Source organism: Pogona vitticeps, chromosome 3 (assembly GCF_051106095.1).
Source record: "Pogona vitticeps strain Pit_001003342236 chromosome 3, PviZW2.1, whole genome shotgun sequence".
In the NCBI taxonomy this organism is placed as follows: Eukaryota; Metazoa; Chordata; class Lepidosauria; order Squamata; family Agamidae; genus Pogona; species Pogona vitticeps.
Genome location: NC_135785.1, coordinates 187,266,957 through 187,289,419, shown reverse-complemented (window position 1 = coordinate 187,289,419; position 22,463 = coordinate 187,266,957). Strand labels below are relative to the sequence as shown.

The 22,463-nt window shown below is 37.7% G+C and overlaps 1 protein-coding gene across 5 annotated transcripts in view; it reads right to left on the bottom strand.

The window, feature by feature from the left end:
* The window catches only part of CNKSR2 (connector enhancer of kinase suppressor of Ras 2), a 234,762-nt gene that overhangs the window by 94,981 nt on the left and 117,318 nt on the right, over positions 1 to 22,463 (bottom strand). For 2 of the 5 annotated variants that reach the window (XM_020789172.3, XM_020789175.3), the window contains exon 9: positions 14,136 to 14,282. The exons of the other annotated variants lie outside the window; for them this stretch is intronic. In XM_020789172.3, coding sequence (XP_020644831.2) covers positions 14,136 to 14,282 — 147 coding nt within the window. The remainder of the gene's footprint in view (positions 1 to 14,135; positions 14,283 to 22,463) is intronic. 5 annotated transcript variants of the gene reach the window in all.

Here is a 22,463-nt window from a genome sequence, read left to right as displayed (position 1 = left end):
AGACAAAGCTCCACCATAGGACCATTACATGTATGTTTTGGCTCCTATGTGGTGCAGTAGGGTACAGATATCACATTGGAGCTTTCAATATAAAAACCAGGGACCAGGGCCACATGGATAGATAGTATAGACATAGAATCCTCTGTACAAGACTTCTCTAACTTGGTACTATCCAGATACATTAGACTAGTTTTCCCCTATTACTCAGCTGTACAATTGCAATGCAACACATTGGGAGGTACCAGTTTGCAGAAGGCTGCTCTGTAAAAATGTTCTTTTAAAAAAGGCCATTGTTGATTTTTTTTCTTTTTCTTTTTTTGGTAAGGAGTAATAAGGTCTCATTCTAAAGAATATTAGTCAAGATGTCTTCACAATGTACAGTAACTACTAACCAGGCTGCTCAGATATATTAAAATACGAAGACAGGATCATTTTGCAAGATATTTTTGAAGGTATAATGGGATGTAATGTAATGGAAACACACATACAAAAATGGAACGGATATACATCAACATGAACATTTAAAAATGAAATAGATACAGAATCTGAAGGAAAAAGTAAGGCCCTCTCTGTTCTTGAAATGTGACCTAAGGAGAGAAATGCTTAGAGTACCTGCTGAAAGAAAACTTATTACAGGTTCAATTCTAGTAAGTGGAAGGAGAGAAAGCATTTACTGTACATCAAAAAGATCCAAGTTCCATTGACTCCTAATAAATTTGAGTGAAAAGCACAAAATTAGTAAATAGATAACCACCACTAAAATTTTTCACATACAGAAGTCCTTTTCATTAACATGAAAATGCAGTTTATGGTTATCCTGCAGTTATGGATGCTGATGCATCACTTCAGAGCTAGAACATGAGTTTAAAAAATGACACATCGTGTGATTCTTTCACTGTAATAATCATTTTAACCCAATTCAAACATTGCCTTTGTTTTATCCTCATGAATAAGGGTTCTTGATTAGTCAAGTGCACATTGAAACATGACATGCTCATTTCCTTATAACAGCCTAACTGTAATTTTATATTGCACAAAAGAATTGATGAATAGAGTGTTGTTGTTGTAAAAGGTGAAAGATTTTAAATTGTTCTGTTTTGTCTTTTGAGACGCTGAGGATCTGAGGGATTCTAATGATGCACAGAACTGAAGCAAATCTATGAAGATTCCAGGATTTGGATGGTATAAAAGCAGTACCATATTGAGGAAGAAAGAGAATATCTATCTCTCTTGATAGATGTGAGCATAACTTGGTGACTGGTGGAATTCTAATACATGTTGAAGGTATACAAATCAATAGTCTTCAAGTTATTCCCATCAATGGCCTCATGCTAACTGTAATCAATTGGTCATTTTTGTTGTTACATACATCTAATCTGTCTGAAGTATTTAATAAATAACTTGTCCATGAATCTGTTGTTAAAAGGCAGTATTACAGTTGTCAATAAACTTAACAGATATCACTATTAAATAGATCCCCTGCATTATATGAATATTCAAATGTCATCAAGGCATTATCTTCCAAAGCAGTATAAACATCTCATTCCTTCTCTGCCTTTTCTTGCAAAAGGCAAGAGTTTATAAATAATCTTTTATATATATGAAATGCAATTTATTTAATTAGAAGCCATAATCCCAGAATTTTCTAATGTTTTTTTCTATAATATCATTTGTAATTCCATATACAGTATGTTGGGTCAGAATGAGATATAAATCTTGGCTCATTTTGTCTAAGTCTGGTCAGAAATTCTGATGCTTGAAAACCTACCCTCACAGTCCTATAGACCTTTACAAACCTCTAGGAAAAATCAGAAGCCTGTGTTTGAGCATCATACGTTCGACCTTGACTTTTCGCTAAGCCAGGCAGGAACATATATTTTAAAAATGCTGGAGCATATAGCCTTAAAAGGCACAATCAAAAAAACAAAGAATACATATCTTAAAATATCTAAAGTTCTTATAAGTAAAAATGTATGACAAAGTGAATCTCAAAGTGAAGTATCTTACTTAGGCTTTAAGCATACTGCACAGACACACAGAGAAAATGGTTAAATTCTCAAATTGCTCATCCAGCCATTAGCTGGTTTGAATGTATGCAGGAAAATCCATGTTTTTTGTGCTGATGCTGCTGTTGCCTGATGGTTTCTGGGATGCCAGAAATCTTTGATCTCTGGTGTCCAGTGCTTGGCATTTGCTATCTGTGTGGCTATGTTTTGCTTCCCTATATATTTTTTCTTTTTCCACTCTCAGCTGGCATGCTTCCAATATATGAACAACTCGCTACCTGAACAATTCCTTCAGTAGGAAACACCTTACCTAATTTTTCTAAAGGACTCTTTATTGCTTTTGCTTCTCCTACAAACTCCAAAGAAGCCACTCATTCTTTTTATTTTGACTTTCTCCCTTGAACATCTGCTTACATAGCAGGCTGCAATGAGAGTAGGATGTTTCCATATCAATTTCAGGTACAACTTTAAAAACTAAGCAGAGTGCTTATGAAAGACCCTCAAAGGATACTAATATCCTATACCTGCACCATAGTGCTTTAGGAGTCTAATGTTCTATGTTTTGGTTTTCCTTATCAGTGTTTACATGTCCACACTCAAGTGTCAGCTTGCTAGGAAAGAGATACTTTAATATGCTGCTGTTCAAACCTAATGTTTAAAGGACAATCAACATTTTTAGGGTTGCATTGTTTACCCTCTCCTTCATTACTTTGCAAAACACCAATCCTTGACATCTTTGTTCAGTAAACAAGGAAAAAAAAAGGAGAATATTGGGTTGTGGTGGGTTTTTTGTTTTTGTTTTTTATTTGCATTGGGTAGATTTTTGTACATTCCTGTAAATTATGCAAAATTTAAAAACTGCAACAGCAACCGTTTTATTAAATAGACTATTAAAGCAGTAGCATAAAAATCTCTCATTTCTATTGCACTTTACATGAGATGTGTTCAGAAACCACCTACGCAAAATACTGCAGCTAGTTTCCTGTTATGAGTATGGTTGCTAGACCACATTATCAAATTCACCAGATTCCAGTTTTTGTTTATGATCAACCCAAGACTCTAGCTTTAACTTAAAAGGCTCAGGTCTAAGATATCAGAAAGACCATGTCCATCTATATGGTTTGATTTTTAGTTTACTTCCACATGCAACTCATGGTGCTGGCTTGACCTAAATAGTTTGAGTTCCTACATCTGAAGGGCTGTCCCTGTATGAAACTGCACAAAATTTATAACCATGTCGTAACACTTAGAGATTAGATTAGGCAAACTTCAGTCTTGAGAGAACTATGGTAACGTGCTCTGAACAGAGGACTTGGAACAGCATCTAGTGTGGCTGAAGAGTGACAATCCCTTCCACACTGAAGACATATACAACCTGTCTCCTGTCCAACTCCCTGATTTTGCTGGTTTCGGGACCACCTCTTTGCCTCAGCCTGCTGGAAAAGTGTCTATTCAAAAGAGACAAGGTCCATACAGACTAAAAATAGGACCTTTTGCATCATCGTGATTGGGACTCCCATCATGAGGGAGAAAGACTGGATTCTCTATTTCTTTTAAAGAAAACAGTAAACACTTATTTTATTCCATCAGGTATTAATGTTGTATGGTATTTTAAGTTGATTCCCAGTTTTATTTTTTTATGCCACTCTCATTTGATTTAACTTAACTGAACTTAATTTCTTTTCATTTATTTTTACTGTTGCATTCCTCGGTTTTGCTATATTTTTAAATAACATCTTAATTTTGTACATTGACTTATGTGCCGGGCAGGTGTTGGCAATATTTGATTTGCAATTTGATCTGCCCATGGGCCTGTTCTGACTCTGGCTGCATTCTGGCCTTGTCTGGAGTTAATTGTTTTCTCTTCTTTATTCTAAGTGGCATAGCACTGCATCAGTTCTGCAGACAGAAAGACTCCAGCACCTGTGCAACATACCGCTAAAGTTGAACAGTTAATTAAAAAAAAACTAAATGCCATGCTCCATGCTTTTATTTTATTATATACTTTTAACTGTATTAATTGTATTATACTTCACTTTATGATTTTTTAATTTTCACCTTTATGTATTAATGTCACTATTTGCTATTTTTTTACTCTGTTGTTTTTTGTTATTTGTTGTAAACTGCCCAGAATGGCCTTGGCTGCCAGATGGGCAGTACATAACTAACTAAATAAAATAAAATAAAAGGGGAAACATTTTGGACAGCAGGCATTATTTCCCACTGGGACAGCATCTCATACCACCTCAAACACATCAGCAAGACAAATCAGCACAGGGAATGCTCCTGCAGACAGAATAAAATAAGGCCATTCATACAACCAAAAAGGGGTCAAAAATAGCACAATGTAGAGTAATTTAAAATAAACAATCTCCTGACAGTGTTCAAAGAAATGATTCCTAAAAGAAAAGAGCAAGTTTCCCCTGGGCTCACAATGTTGAATCTACAGTGGTGCCTCGACTTACGAATGCCCCTACATACAAAAATTTCGAGTTATGAAAAGCTCCAGCCACAAAATTTTGCTTCGACTTGCAGCCGGAGCTTCAACCTAAGAACAGAAAAAGGCAGGGGGAAAGGGTGGGGAATTCAAACCGTTGGTGGCGAAGAGGCTGCTTCTTTGTAGCTGTTTCGCCCCAACAGTTAGAGCAGGGGGTCAGGGAACTTTTTTACTCCTGCAGGACAGGAGGAGGAAGGAGAGGCGGGGGCAGCTCTGGATCATCGCCGGGCGTAGGAATCCGATATGCTCCCTGCCCATCCCTGGTGCAGGTCTACTCATGAGTAAGGCCTGAAGACGGCACAGGTCTACTCATGGGTAAGGCCTGCAGAAACTGCAGGTCTTCTCATGATGGGCAGCCAAAGGCTCTGGGCTGGGCTGAGGCACGTGGGTCAGAGGGGCTCCTCTGTGGACGGTGCATGTGGCGGTGGCAGCGCAATAGGAGGCTCCCTGCCGGGAGTGAGTGCCATCGGAGGAGACTTCAGCCTGCCTGGTAAGATACTGCTTTTTGCTTTTTAGAAACTTCTGGGTGGGTTTTGCATGGTGGGTTTCAGCTGAGGGGGGTTATGTTTCTGTACTGTGTTGTTTTTTGCAGTCCCATATTGCTGTGTGTGTGTGTGTGTGTGTGTGTGTGTGTGTGTGTGTGTGTGTGTGTGTGTGTGTGTGTGTGTGTGTGTGTGTGTGTGTGTGTGTGTAATGCTGGAACGAATTAATACCATTCCCATGCATTTCAATGGGAAATGGTACTTCGACTTAATGAAAATTTTGAGTTACGGCCACTGTTCCAATATGGATTAATTTTGTAAGTTGAGACAGCACTGTATTTGCATCGTGCTAAATCCAAACTCAGTGGAAGACAGGAGGGCCTGGCCTGCTCTGGTCCATGGGGTCACGAAGAGTCAGACACGACTTAACGACTAAACAACAACAAAAAATCCAAACTAATTGGAGGAGTATATTGCAATGTAGTTTCACCCTAAGATGAACTAGAAGTACTGCTACATATTTGGTGAATAATACGTTGCTTAAACAGTACACATTAATTAACAGAACAAAAAGGAATATACCTATATACAAATCTCTTTCAATAAATCCCATTACTAGAATAAAATTGCATAACAGATCCATAGTAATAGATTGTTGCTAGGCAAGTAGCATGTTATCCTACAGCTCAGTTTTTGTATAGCTACGGATTAGGTGTGTATAGTAGCACCTGCACAGACTGCATGACATTCCTTCCTCCTCACAGGCTTGCTTTACTTGATGTTTAATCTAAACAGCAGATCAGACCTGTTCCCTATTCTTCTCCTCCTGTTGGTGTTGCCTTAAATTGATAGCAAGCACTCTATTTTGTTTAGAGTTCAATATTACTGGAAATATACAAATCAGCTTTTTTCTTGTCTTAGGTAACTTCACAAGAAAAACTCGGAGCTGTCCCATTTGCAGTAAAGCTGCCTATGGAAACTTATAATGACTTATAATGATTTGCATTATACGTATGTCTACATACCTAAGGATGTAAATACAACAGTCAAAGTAAGTGAACAAATATTTTGAGTGGTTAGGTTAATGAATTAATTTTCTACTTGATCCTTACCACTGGATATTAAACTATTAGGGGAAAAATACTATTATGAAACTACAGTTCTTTATGACGATACAGTATTTCAACTTGTGCCAGAGAAACAAAAATAAAAGTGTTGAATAATAAGGCTCTACAGAAACGCCTTGAAACAGTCAATTCAAATATGCAAAAAGCTCAGTTTTTGTGTAATTAAACATACTGTACAACTTCATACATTAAAAGCTAATGGTCATCAGCAGAGTTATGCTGTTCTTGAACTCTAATCTTAGCAGGGTGGACCATATATAGACCACATCATAATAGGCACAATTACACTGAAGATGCTAAGGAAGCCAGGGGCAAAAAGGAAGTGGGGCAGGGGCATGATGACACTGACACAGAACCCAGAACTCATGGGTCCTCACCTTTGAGGACCTAGAAGAAATATTTAGCTTATTTACGAATGGTTCTCCATCTCAGCCCATGGCATAACATCACACATGCAAAATGAATAGTATAAATTAAAACATCCTGATTCAGGCCAACTGTCAGCACCCTAGGACTGCCCTTCATCATGACTCTGTTTCTTTGTTTGGGACTGAAAAGGATTCTAATGAAATCTGTAACCAACCATGTCTTATTGTCAGCAATATTTAAAGACCGCAAGGATATATATTTAGCTAGGAATATCAATGAGTGAGGTAGTTAGAAACAGAAGTGGATGTGTTCCCTTTTTTAATGGAAGCCCACTCTTCCCCTGCTTAGACCACTGGCTGCCACTGGATATATCTTTGTCCTGTATGACTTATATATATATGGTGATTTTAATATATTTTTTTCATTATAAGATTCAGTGATTAAACCTCAGATCTATAGTATCAGGCTAGGCCATGCAGGTTGCAAGAAAACAAAGTAGTTGTCATCTGTTCTATTAGAAACTGAGTCAACACACAACTGGGTCTGCTATCTCCTGTTAATACTTTAGTCATCCTACACACCATATAGATCTTTCTGTGCGATTCTCCTTCAAAGTAGATAATGTGGCCAGTAAAGTATGGGGCACTGCAGCAGTACCAAGACACTGAACATTAACAAAGGCAGTCCTGATCCCAATCCAGCAACAATTTTTTACAGTTGCAGACTTCTAAGTCTCTGTCCTGAGGCTCCCAATCTGGGTTACGCCAGTGTAAATTTATGCCAACAGCATTTTGCCCACTATCTGTGGCACACTGAGTCATGAGATCTTTCATTACTTTTATTACCCAACGGCTAAATGATGCACATTTACCCAATAATATTCCAGGAAGAAGTAGAAATACCGATACACAGGAATGATTTCACAACCATAATATTTGAAGGCAGCTTAAACAATGGCATTCTATTAAGATGCATTTATCACCTCCTGGACCACCCAGTCAATTTCCTTCAGTTCTACATTTTAAAAAAGCCAACAGAAGTAATGACCAAGCAAACGTGTCCCAAAGTACCTTAGCCCTATTCTTCAGCTGCCAGAAAAGAGAAAACTTTTTCAGCCTAATATAATATGACTAGACGGTGGTTCAAGCACACTGACAGACTAAATGGTAAAACAAATGGCATCTAAGTCAAAGCAGATGCAGATGATTTTATCATCAAATTGTTTGCCGAAAATATCTTGATGAGCCTCTGTGAGTGAATTCACATAGCATTTGTAGTCTAAGCTGGAAAAAGCCTTGGTAATGGACACTATCCATCTTGGGGATTCCACTGCCACAGAACAGCTCCATAACAAACTTTTGCACATCTTCAGTCAGATTCACATAAATTTTTCTGCCCCTCTGCATTCATGCTATCTCTTTCTCTCCTTCATACCTCCCCTTCCTTCTATCATCATGATTTTGCCCTCGTAGAGCATAGAATTTCAATTATTTTGGCCCTGGTATTATTTTCAGTATAGTGGCAAACCAGCTCAGTAGTGCAAGAAGAGTGAGTTGTCCATTAGGTACCAAGTTTCTACATGCTTATAAAATATATATATTTAAATTGGCAAAGGTAAAGTTGAATTAAGAATAAATATGGACATTAAGAAACATTTATTGAAACTAGTAGATGTACCTTCTTCAAGACCTAAGGTAAGGAAATACTGTAAAGACAATGAGTTCAGAAGGCAGCAAAAATTCACACAAGAAAAAAAAATAGATTTCACAGTGACAACTCAGCAACATAGTAGTCAAAGATAAGCTGAAATATAACCATGAAATATGGCATAAAATATAGTTCATAGAGAAAATTATAAGTTATAAATTGAAAATGTTATTAGGGATAAACATTGAAAAGTCTATTTACTCATTCAGAACTACATCAATATTCACTTGCATAAACCAAAATCTCATAAAGAGAATTAATATTCAGGGGTCTTATGTTTTTCTTTCTGTCTTCAAAGTCTGTTGAAAGAGCATTATATACATTGTCAAATCAGTTCAAAGCACTAATCCCTCCCCAGATACAAAAAAACCACACAAAACACCAGCATTTCCCAGAAGGCCAAGAGCAGAGCAGCAGGTTTCCCAAAGCAAATTATTTTCACTTAAATGTTATCAGTATGTAACTCTCTGATACTCCTGAAAGCTGCTTCATCTGAAGACCATTCACTATTCACACTTCTCCCAAAAACAGAAGTAACAAGATTAGGAAATGAAGCAGATACATGTCACACACAAAAATGGCAAGCAAAAGTATTTGAAATCTGGATCACGCCATGTAAAGAGGATAGGTTGCTCAGTGCATGTTTTTAAACAGAAGTAACTTTACTGATACAAGCTTGTGAAAACATATCTGCTAATTTCAATATAATGGATAAATATAAACTATGCAATTAAAGTTATTATTGCCAAAATAAGCTACAAGCAAATTATGAATAAAGAAAAATAATTATTTTAAGAAAAACCACGTGGTAGTTTTATAATTTCGATTTTAACAAACACAGTAAGGCCATAATGAATATTTTAAAATACAGAAATTATGTAAGAACTCATATTGGCAAAAGATTCAGCAGTTGTTGTTGACAACAATATAATATTCTGGATATTTCAAGAAACATAGCAGTCTGGATGATGTTGAGAGTCTTTGTGGATAGATCAGAATCTGCTCTTCAGAATGCCACTCTTCAGCCAAGGAGGGCATTTGACAGAAGAAGCAGGGCTAACATATTCCTGTTTTTAAAAGCCTGTTCTCATTGCATTATAACAGGGCTACAGAATTCTGTAAAACTAGTTTTAAGGGATAATCAGGCCAGAAAGTCGTGGACTGCAATGGCTGGGAACTTTTATCTGCGACTGGCTTGCTGCAGTGGTCTGATGCATCTTTCCTGGTCCCACTGAGAGTTCTCTAAAGCAGGCTGCTCTGCTTTACCATCCAGAACTTGAAAAGAACCCTAAGGTAAAATAATACTTAATTACTTGAGATCTGCTGTTTTTGCTTTTGCACAACCAAAATAAATGGCTGCATGTTACTATTCTAACATAATGAGGGGCATACCTGCTCAGTCGTTCAGCATGATGCTAACCAGTTTTGATTTTCAGATGAGCTGACGAATGACAAAGGCAAACATTTTGGGAATCCTAAGAGCTAAAACTGTAAAGGAAAGGCAAACATTTTGGGGATCCTAAGAGCTAAAACTGTAAAGGAAAGGTGGGCAAAATATGACCCATAGTCCACAAATGGTCCCCAAAGGCATTTTTCCAGCCCCTCATGTCATTTGACAGCCTCTCAGTATCACAAATGTGTATATCTATGTTGAGGAAATCAAAGGCATTCTCCAAGACCTCTATCAAAATCTGAAGCCAGGTTCCAGGCATTTCTGCTTCTGAGTTTGTTTTTATTATTATTTTATTTCTGTATCTTCCCATCATTTTGGCTATTTCTGGGTGTGTATTACTTCATCATGTAAGCCTTGGCAGAAAATTGCTGCTAATTAGCAAAGTACTCTTTGCATTTGTGGGGGTGTGCCTGAACAGGCAATTGAGTCCACACCTTGGAATGCAACCAGCACTTCATTAATGAGTGGAAATTTGTCACCATGACTCACACTATTTCTCTTATTCAAGTGTGACTTGGTAATAGAAAATGCAAATATAACAATCAGCAAATAATTAAAATGTGCAACAGACATCCATGGTTAAGACTGCAGAGAAGAAGAGGAGGGGTTGACACAATTTATCTTTGAATATAAAAAGGAATTACTTTTTTAAAAAGTAGCAGTGTCAGAAAGTTTGCATTGGAATGCCCCCACTCCATAGCAGTAAAATAAAATTGAGTAACTTCCCAGTACTTAGAACATAGCATGTCAAGAAGTCTGAAGCCTTTTAATGCTAACTTTCTGTATACAGTACAGGGATATTTTAAGGTGTGAAAAATATTTAAGTAGTGTAGTCCAGGGAAATGTTTATCACTTAATACTGCTATTTGATTCAAGTCTACTCAGTAAATATCACTGAGTTCAATATGATTTACTTCCCCACGAGTCAGTATAGGATTGTCACGTTAATATTTACTGACATTTGAGTACAAAGAAGCAATTATGAAATTTCTATGCTGGTATCTTTTAAAAGTAATAAATAACGACAAGGGTGAATATTCTGATTAATGTAATGAATTAAATATTTTGCCAGCTAACATTAATGATAGCAAATTAATATTTTGAGCTCTCATATATTTGAGCTCTCAAATAATTTCCTATATGAATTAAACTTCTTAACACTGTCATTTCAAGATTTTGTACCATCTTTACTTTGGAAATGTGTTCAGTAATTTACTGGCAAAGCTTGTATGGGTCTTGAATCTCTCCCTCATTACAAGCTGCTTTTTAAAACTGACTATAAAGACATCACTACATTTAACTAATGGAAAAGCAGACCTATTCCCTGAAATCTCATTGCACTTAGCATAGAGCAAAGTTATGACTGTGAAAATTCACAGGGAGTTACACATAGGCAATTTTCATTATGTAATTCTTTTTTCAACTGATTTTGCAGTTCACTGTGCAACTAGATGTGCAATGTAGCTACAGAACTGCTCATTAGATATGACTTCCATCTTGGCACACATTTTGCTACCTCTTTCATGACTTCTAGTTATGCTGGCATAGCTACTGTGTTTCCCCAAAAATAAGACAGGGTCTTCCATCAATTTTTGCTTCAGAAAACGCATTAGGGCTTATTTTCAGGGGATGTCTTATTTGTTATTTTTCATGTACAACAATCTACATTTATTCAAATACAGTCCTGCCATTTTCTTCTGGTTGCTGCACAATGATGGAGGGCATGGTTTTACTTAACTGGGGCTTATTTTTGGGGTAGGGCTTATATTACGAGCATCCTGAAAAATCATACTAGGGCTTATTTTCAGGTTAGGTCTTATTTTAGGGGAAACAGTATGCAACAGGATTTCAGCAAGAATGTGAGTTCAACTGATAATAATTCTTCATTATTCAAATACGATGTATCATGGTTACATTATGATTAAGATCCCATTGATCAATACATACTAATTTAAAAATGCAGGAATATTGTACAGATCATTTAGACCAATGTATTTGTTCTGTTGTTTTAAATATAAAATACATTCAAATATACATTAGGACAACCACATCTTGCATGTTTGGTATATGCTGGCTCTGCTTCCAGATTATGAACTCGGCATAGGGCATGTTCTACAGTTCTGCAGGACAAGCACATTATTTACTTCAGGCATATATCCAATGAAGGAATGATTTAATGTTTCATCCATGCAAATACAGAGGCATGAAAGTGTAAATACAGTTTACAAACACAGCCGTGGCTCAGGAATATAAAGATAATTTGCTACGATTTCTGGAATAAAACCATGTGCATTTGAAAGTGGTTCATTCTGTCAAACAATTCTCTCTCAACAACTACAACCCACGGGATGGTGCTTTCCATTTATTTATTTATTTATTTATTTATTTATTTATTTATTTATTTATTTATTTATTTATTTATTTATTTATTTATTAAATTTATACCCCGCCCTCTAGACCATGTCTACTCGGGGTGGCTATTTACATATTTCCTCTCATTTTCCCGTCCAGCTTCTAAGCAAATACTGTATACCACACCTCAGAAGCCTTGAATAACTGCCTGTATGAGTCCGATATAAGAGGTATGTGACAACACTGGGTTGCTACACTAACTTAATTCAATTCAGTTTAGTTTAGTTTAGTTTAAATATGTTTATCCTGCCTTTCTCCTTAAAAGAATCCATTATACATTTAAAGCATAAAAATTTCTACTGATGCAGGATCACAACCTAAAAATCTTAGTCAAATATTTTAACTGATATATAAATCACAGCATTTGGGAAATTTGTTCACTTTCGTTCAGACAAAAAAACTAACTTTTATCCCTTTAGTTTCATAACAACTCTTATATTTACATTTTTGAAGACAGACAGTTTCTCATAAAAATGTTTTAAAGTGAGATAATCTGTAGAAAAGGAGTCTTCTTACAAACCAAACAGGGAATTTGAGGATAGGTAGGACCATTCAAAAAACAGCTCTGTAAAATTCTTAGGAACAATTTCAGTGAGCAAAACAACGCCTGTGTATGTCTTGTATGTGCGCGAAAGTGCTCAGCTGAACAGAGATGGGTTTACCTTAGTATTTGTTTCCTTTAGCATCCCATTTAAACTTATTTTTATGTTACGCCTCTCTGGACAATCCATTCAACACATGCCTAAACAGCTGCTTATCAAGATTTATACACGGTGAATAATAATACCAACAGTACTAATATACTACCAATGACAGTTATACGATTCCTTCTATCACTCCCCTTCACTTCTACAGTACCATACAAAGATTCACAAATCCATGGAACCCACAATAGATACAAACGTTAGTTCTGCTAATTGACTTTAAATGGTGAACTGGTTTGTCCCCTCACATGCATGTATACCAGCAGGTAGGCCTTAAAAACTACTAATAATACAAACCAGAGCATATTTACATATGGCAAATAGGGGATGCAGTAAAGACTATAAAGATACCACCCATGAAGAGGGCCTATCTTGGGCTGATGGTGTTTGCACAACACAAAAGAAGACAGTGAGAGAATTGGCATCTACCGTATTTTTCGCACCATAAGACGCACTTTTTTCCCACAAAACAGGGGGGTGGAAAGTCTGTGCATCTTATGGAGCGAAGAAAACAGATTATATTTTCCTGTTTTCTTCTCCTAAAAAATCGGTGCGTCTTATGGAAAGGTGCATCTTATGGAGCGAAAAATACGGTATATGCAGAGAAGCATTATTTATATTGTTTGCTTGGACAGTAAAAGGAACTTGGTCTAAACAGAAAGTTCCTCTCCCAAGTCTGCAAGGGAAAGGCTTACATTCATCACGCAGCTTTAACAACCAGCTCAAAATAGGGGAACTGCATACTTTTCTACTGTGTCTGCTTTTATAATGTGAACACTAAGAGTCCCTTGCAAGATATTTATACTTTCCTGATCTATGCCTACCAGGAACAGAAGACTATTTGGGAACAGGAAGCCATGCAAGCTTCTGGGATGCAAACCCTAGCACCAGTTTCTCTTCAAGAATGAATTAATCATACTTGAAATTCTACCACTTTCTTCTAACCTGCAGATGTCTCTCATGCTCATTCTCAATGAAGAGGGAAGGATCATACAGTGTGAGAATCCAAGTCTTCATGAGGTCAAATTATAGCCTATTCATTTCTTTAATGATTCAACATCACATACTAAACTATTCCTTTTAATGATGTACAGTAACTTCTAAATGTTTTGCACATGAGAAAAGATGTTTGAAAGTTGTTTGAAAAAGAAGCTACATATGGAATTGAGGAATATAGGACTGCCTCAACTGTACACAGTTCCGATTTACTGTTAATTGAGCTCTAGGAGGATAAATGTGCAAAGATCGTTTCACAAAGCATTTTCAAAGCATACAAGACTAAATCCACATATGCTGCTGAAATGAAGCACAAGAAAGCAGCACTCAGATAATCTAGAGCTAAAATGATGGTGTATGATTTATGATTAAGCATCATTACCTGCAGAGCAAGGGGCTTCCATCTCATATTTTTCAGTAAAGCTGGTGCTGAGGTAAGCATGCTCTGAGGTCGCTTTTTCAAAGTTAAGATAACACCACTCGGATCCTCTCGTAGTGCATTCACCAAATTTTTCAACTGCCACCCCACCTGGTAACCAGCAAAATTATTACAATAAAATTGAGGTACAATATTCACAAGGTAAACTCCCATTTTTAATAAGATTAGTAAAATCATTATAGTTTTAGACTATTAATGTTTAAAATGTCACAATTTAAATCACTGAATCATGCCATATGAACACCAGTACTATAAAGATGCATTAAAATGGGTTATCTGCCATTTAAGATGAAAGAATTAGTATATTGTTGATGCTAAGCTAGATGAAGCCTTCATTTTAATTTTTATATAATCTTTTAAATAATCTATTTGAACCTAGTTACAACTGAACTTGAAAATAGCCATAGGAAAGCTTGCAGGTTAAAAAATCAGTAACCAATGTTCTACAGCTTAATTAACATTTTAGTGGCACATTACATATTTATCATTATTTTCTATAGTACAGCATGTTACTATCCTTCCCCTCCAACATCTGATGTGCATTAATATTCCAAAAGTAACTATAAAATACAGAATGTTTAGTAACAAGGGAGGAACAAAGCATTCTGATTTTGAAAATATTGTAAAAATAAAGTACTTTTTAAATGCTTTTAAAATTTTCATTCACTTGCATGCATGAATGTCAATTAGTTCACAAACTAACAGTATTTTATACATTTTGAAGCATGCATCTACAGTGCTAGAAATCATTATACTAGTTTCATTACTGAATCTGAGAGAGATACATAAAGCTTTCAAAGAGTTCTACTTTACTGATTATATGCTGCATTTGATACTCATAAAATAGATATCATACATTTGGAAATGCTTCTTTAACTTATTCTCGTGTACATAACCAAATCCTCAGCTTCAGCTTCAGCAAAGAAGAATGTTGAACTATTTGCACTATCGAGTGTGTACATATACTGCAACTGTACTTCATTGTTGACTGTTACCTTTCATTTTATCCAACGACATCAATCAGCCTACTAACATCAGCCTACTGCTCTTCAATATCTCATTCATGATAATGCTTAATGCATGGAATGCTCCAATATATAAGTGGATCTATTTTGCTTCCTCATCCTCCAAGATCTTAATGGCAGCTTACTCCTGAAAAGTAAACACTGCTTGGGAATCTGACATAAATGCAAAGAGCTCAACTAGCCTATTCTTTGTAATTAACATCCAGTTGCCAGGAAGAAGAAGAAGCAAAGAAGAGGAAGACATATTTTCCAGAACAAGAGGAGCTTTGGAGGCAAAGAAGGCAAGACAGTGAATTTTCCCTCTATCCCTCTTTCCCAGTTGTCATTGTGAGCCTGGCATAATACATATAAAATAACCTGCATACACTGGGACCCTGGAAAACAACATAGGAGTTATGCCTAGGATGAAGATCACTTTCCACAAGGACTTTATTTTTCATAATATCCCCATGGGGACTAGAAAATGTTTTACTTAGAAGGTGTATTAGTCACCTGTATGCCCATTAATGTATTACTGCTCAACTTTAACCACTCACTCCTTCTCTGTTTCCCTAAATGGTGAATCTAATGGAGATCTTCAAAAACGAAGGACAAATTGTTTGAAGGTGTATGCTTCTACTTCCTCTGATGGTATTACCACAGATCATATATATTTTAAAATATTTAGCCAATGACATAAATACAAAATGTTATAATTCCTTACACCCTCCCAATACCTTTACTGAATTCATGAGCAAGATACATAAATGGAAACTAATACAATGAGCTTTTAAAAAATATATGATAAAAATAAAGAAAATATGCCTTCTCTCAACAAAAATGCATTTTTTAGCTATAATTGATTATTGTCGTTTTTTACTAACAGTAAACACACAGTCCTCGGCCCTTAGTACAATTTCTATTATTATTATTTATTTATTTCATTTATATACCACCCCATTAATGGAAGGCACTATTCTGGGAAATTAACAGACAATAAAACAAACAACAATAACAGAGAAAACAGACATGTTTTCCTTCTTTCAGGATAATTTAATTGAAATAGCAGTGCGACGGAATGCCCATGTCACTCCTGTCCATCATATGGAGCTCAAGGGCAGGAGCCTATGATAGGACAGGAGGGGCGGAGTTAAAGTGGCAGACAGTTAGAAAGAAGAAGAGATAGGGAATGGAAGTGAGAGAGTTAGGACATTGAATTGAGAGAGTTAAGACTGAGATTGGAAAATTGGAGTGTTTTAGAGAACAGGAAAAAGTTAGAAGGAATGGAGAATAGATAGATGGTTAAAGAATATGAACATTGTTATTGTGAATAAAAGCACATACAAACAAACATGTAATCAAATCCAATTTAAGGAATGATCCTCAACAACTGTGATTTACATCTGTGATTTACATACCAACTAAAAGATCAATAAACCTGTGTATTGGCTGCACGTGTCTGAGATACATACAGTGGTACCTCGACTTACGAATTTAATCCCTATTGGAACAGTGTCCGCAACTCCAAACTTTCATAAGTTGAAGCACCATTTCCCATAGGAATGCACTGAAAACCGGCTGAAGAAAAAATACCCCCAATATAAAAAATAAAAAAACACTGCAAGCCCCACAGGAACGCACCGGGGCTGCAAAAAACAAAACAAACCCAGAACAGAAAGTGAGCCTCAAAGGCTGGCCGAAGTGAATGGGGACAGGGCTACAGACCTGGCCGGGAAGCAATCGCCTGCCTGCATGCCCACGTCCTCCTGCTCCTCTGGAACTTCCCTCACTTCGGTCAGCAGCCATGGCTTCCCCCCTGCTACCCAGAGGGGAAAAAATAACAAAAAAGAGCACAGCAAGCCCAGTTGGAAGGTGCTCTGTTGCTGAGACTGTAAGAAAAAACCTCCAAAAAAGACACTAGAGCCACCTCTGTTGCTGAGGTCTAAGAAGAAAAAAAACCTCCAAAAATACGGAGACACACACACACACACACACACACACACACACACACACACACACACACACACACACACTCCAAAGCAGAGCCACCAAAACCCACTCAGAACAGTTTTTTAAAAGGAGAAAACAGCAGCTTACCTCCCTGTAGACACACACACAGGCTCACTCCAAAGCAGGAGGCTCTCCCAAGCCTCCAACTGTGACACATCCTATAATTGCTGAAAGAGCTACAGCACGAAGAAACAGCCTCGGTGCCACCTACAGTTAGAAATTTGAATTGTCTGCCTTTTATCCCTGCCTGTTTCTGTTCGTAAGTGGAAGTTCAATTCGTAAGTCGAAGCAAAAAGTTGCGACCAAAGCGGTTCGTAAGTTGAAATGTTCATAACTAGGGACATTTGTAAGTTGAGGTACCACTGTATATGTGGTATAGTGTGGACTACATCCACTGTGGCAGCGTAAAAAGAGGAAACACATTCAGAGGGTGGACCAGTGTTTGGGGAGAACTGGGGGAACATGACAAAGTGGTGGCCAGCGGCGGGATGTCATTAAAAGTCCAGTAAGCTAAAGTAAAAAGTGAATTTTCTGAGCCTAGGGGACCTAGTAGTCTGGGACTGTAGTGAAAGAGTGGGAAACCCTCGAGAGCACTTAGTGAAAAGCTTAGAAGGGACTCCTGATCGCAGACCTTGGAAAAGACTAAGGACAGGAAAGGCTCTGAGGAAAATTCAGTGGTTTAAGGTTACCTCATGCTTTAAGTGAAAAGACCAGTAGGCTAGCTTGAGATCCCAAGCTCTGAGAAGGGAGCGCTGAAGGAACAAATGGAAGCCAGAGTCAGAAACATAGCTAAGGTGACTGAAACAACAGAGGCTTGAATAAAGTAGATATTTCTGAACAATTTTGGTGTCTGGATACAAAGAGATAAACAGTGTCTCAGACCAAGGGACTGGCTGAGTGCCAGAAGAAATATAGTAACAATCCGTGGCTGCCAACAGAGAGCTACAGAGTAACTCTCTTGCTAACTCAGAAAGGGAAAAAAGCATTTTACATTGAGTCTTGACTATTTATATCAGTAGAAGACAGAAACTTATCCAAATAACAAATAAACATGCCTTCTAAAAGAGGGAAGAAGGTGGCAATGGAGGTATCAGATCCTCTAGATTTACCTCACGAAGAGGGGAGCCCTCTTGAAATAACTGAGCAAGATGAGACTCATGAGGATGATGCCTCAAGAAGAGAAACTGGGTTAACCTCCCAAGAGTTTGAAAGATGGAGGTTGCAACAGGAATTTAAATTAAAGGAGTTAGAAATAAGAACTGGGGCTGAAGCTGAAGCAGAAGCGAGACAATTAGAATTAAAAGAAAGAGAATTGGACATGGAACAAGAAAAGAGACAAATGGAGTACCAATTAGAAATGAAAAAATTAGAATTGGCATCTCTAAACTGTAACAACAGTAATAATACATCTGACGGGATCTCAAAAGTGGACATTAAGAAATTCTCTCAATTTAGAAAGGGTGATTGCCCAGAATCATTTTTTATTTTGTTTGAACGAGCGTGCTGGGACTATAATGTGAGAAGAGAAGAAAGAACGGTCTTGCTAAGGTCTCAAATAAGGGGACAGCTGAAATTTATTCCCAAATGCCCTTAGATCAAGTCCGAGACTATGAGGTTTACAGGAAATTGGTTTTCTTGAGGTTTGGGATCAATGCTGAACATCTGAAGTGAAAATTTCAAGCACTGATTAAAAAGCCTGGGGAATCATATTCTCAATTGGGGGCAAATCTAGTCAGATACTTGGAGAAATGGCTAGAGCAGGCTAATGTTGAGACATTAGAAGATATGAAAAATATTTTAGGGTTAGACCAATTTTATTCGGTTCTGCCAGGAGAATTGAGGTACTTAGTCAGAGACAAAAACCCCAAGAATGTACAGGAGGTGAGTAAAAGTCTGACTATATTACAGATATAAAAAACCCCAAATTCTCTGAGGTGAAATTTGGTAGGAAAAGTTAGGATGACAGAAAGAAAGAGCCCAGGGATTACCTCAAACACAATCAGGCAACTGGAATCCATTTTAGAGGCAAGTCCTCAGAGCAGAGCCAACAGAGATATAAGAGCTATTAAGGGAAGGGGGACAAGTCCCCATATTTTGAACAAAGAGTTCCTAGAACATGCTATGGGTGCGGAGAAAAAGGATGTTTTATTACCCAGTGCCAGACCTCAAGAAATAGAGAGATTGGTCAGCAAAAAGGCGGGAGAAGTCAGCCCAAGAAAGTATACTGTGTACAGTGGGGTCTTGACTTAAGAACGGCTTGAGTTAAGAACATTTTGACTTAAGAACCGCTCTCATAGGAAAATATTGACTTGACTTACATACTTAGATTTGAATTAAGAACTGAAAAAAAACCACGTGGGAGGCAGGGAAAGTGCAAAATTTGAACTCTCAGTTAACTGTTGGCCAGTGAAAAGGGTGCCTGTCTGCTTCCTCACTCCTCCCAGCGTTTAGAGAGTGGATTGGGAGACAGTCTTCAGACTGCCTGGTACTGCCTGGACTGTATTTTCCCTGCCTTCCCTGAACCTTTCTTGACCTAAGAAAAAGAGAAACAAAATATCCCCCTCTAGTGGTCGAAGGCAGAATAGCAGCTTCCCATTAGTTTCTATGGACGGAAAAGAGCAGATACGGATCAAATGGTTTTCAATGCATTCCTATGGGAAATGCAGATTTGACCTGATAACTTTTTGACTTGAGAACCGCCTTCCAATACGGATTAAGTTCTCAAGTCAAGACCCCACTGTACAACAAAAGAGAGCAACCACTGAGGCAGTGGAAACGGGCGCCATAACCCCAGTAACTACTAGAGCAAAGAGCCAGGAACAACAACCACTTCCTTTGGCAAAGGTCTCCAATATTATTTTATTGAAAGTAACCAGGAGCTTCTTGGCTGTTCTAGTGAAGTTATTTACGTGAATTATACTAATTATCTGGCTCTAAGAGACTCATGCTCTCAGGTGACATTGTGCCATCTTGATATATTCTCTCAAGAAAATATTTCAAGAAATGAAAGCATCACCATAAAAGGGATTGGGACAAAGCTAATTACTTTACCAGTGGCTAAAATACAATTAAAATATCAAGGGTGGAATGAAATGTGGAAAATAGGCATTATAGATCAAATTCCTGCTCCATGCTTGATCGGATTGGATCTCTCTGAGAATGTTAAGAGTGTTCTGGTAACTACTCGCTCCCAGAAAGAAAGAAAAATGGAAGCATCGGAGGAAAAATATGGACTTCCTAATGAAATAATAGGAGGGAATGGATAGGCTTAGACATTTTGGGACCATTACCTAAAGTTACCAGACGGGGAAACAGGTTCATACTGTCAATAATTGATTATGCCACTCGATATCCAGAAGCAGTTCCCTTGCAAAATATAGAAACAGAGACAGTGGCAGATGGGCTTCACTTCTGAGATAATCACTGATTTGGGAACCTCATTTACATCTAGATTAATGAAAAGGCTGTGGAAACTTTGTGGCATAACTCACATTATATCATCCCCAAACTAACGGGTTAGTGGAGAAATTTAATGGAACCCTTATGTGTATGATCAGAACTTACACTGCAGAAAACCCCAGTGACTGGGACCACAAATTGCAACACTTACTGTATGCATATCGATCTGTGCCCCAGGAAGCACTGGATTCAGTCCATTTGAACTGTTATTTGAGCGGAAAGTGCGGGGACCCCTAGATTTACTCCAGCAAAATTGGGAGGAACAAAAAGGGGAAGATCCTGAGACAGCGATCCATTATATAGATCAGTGGTTCTTAACCTTTTTGAAAGAAACGCCCCCTTGAGCCATTGAGGAAGTTATCATTGCCCCCCTCCCTGCGGTGATGATATATTTTTATTTATTTATTTATTTATTTATTTATTTATTTATTTATTTATTTATTTATTTATTTATTTATTTAATTTTTATTTATTTATTTATTTATTTAAGACACTTAAATCCAATGACCCCTGAAAACAAAATTAAATTCCAAGAAAATGAAATGCCCCCCAAAAAGTAACATTTAATGATTTAGTTGCAAGTGAATTTTAAGACGCAAAAAGAAATATAAAAAGGGCATAAAAACAAATGCAGGAACTAAAAATTTCAAGACAAAAATCTGAAACTAAATTAAAATTGGAGGAAAATATATATTCATGCACACTGTAAAAAGGCTGCAGCCATCTTCACAGGTTTGGCTTGCTGCAGTGCCCCCTACCGCCCCCCTTCTGCTCCAGCGCCCCCACGCTGCCCCTTTTCGTTCTACCGTCCCCCTGAAAAATGAACTCGCCCCCGGGGGGGCATTATCGTCCACGTTAAGAACCACTGATATAGATTATTTAATAAACCCCTTGCAACAATCTCTGGAGTTAGCAGCAGAAAACTTGCAGAGCCAGCAAGGGAAGCAAAAGCTATAGTATGATAAAAGGCCAGAGAGAGAACATTCAATCCTGGAGATGAAGTGTTGATGTTAAAACCTATTAAAGGAAATAAAATGCAATTAAATTGGGCAAGTCCTTTTAGAATAGTCTCCAAAATTAGTGAAGTAAATTATATTATTCAGGAGGAGGGAGAAGAAGGTCGAAGAGTGGTCCATGTAAACATGATCAATCCTTACTATAGAAAGGAAGATTTATTTATTTATTTATTTATTTATTTATTTTATTTATATCCCGCCTATCTAGTCGATAGACCACTCTAGGCGGCTTACAACATGGGGTGACACTATAAAACAAAAGAGTTACATAATAAAAACTTTCAACCGTTGGGTTAAACATTAGGAAAGAAAAGAGAAGGGGATCGGAATTAATTAGGAGGGAAGGCCTGCCGAAACATCAATGTTTTTAATTGCTTTTTGAAAATACCGAGCGAGGGGGCCGCGCGAATATCAGGGGGAAGGTTGTTCCAGAGGCGAGGAGCCACCGCCGAGAAGGCCCGATTTCTTGTCTTTTCTTTCCGGGCCTCCCTCGGCGTTAGGCTCCTCAGCCTCACCTCCTGGCTCGCGCGAGTGACACGGGTAGATCTTGGTGGTAGAAGGCGTTCCGCCAAGTATCGAGGCCCTAAACCGTTTAGGGCTTTGTACGTAAGCGTCAACACTTTGAAGTCGATGCGGAATCTGATGGGCAGCCAATGCAATGCGGCCAGAGTGGGTGAGATGTGTTGGAATTTTTTCACCCCGCTGAGGAGTCTGGCCGCCGCATTCTGCACCACCTGAAGTTTCCGCAACAGCCTCAAAGGCAGCCCCACGTAGAGCGCATT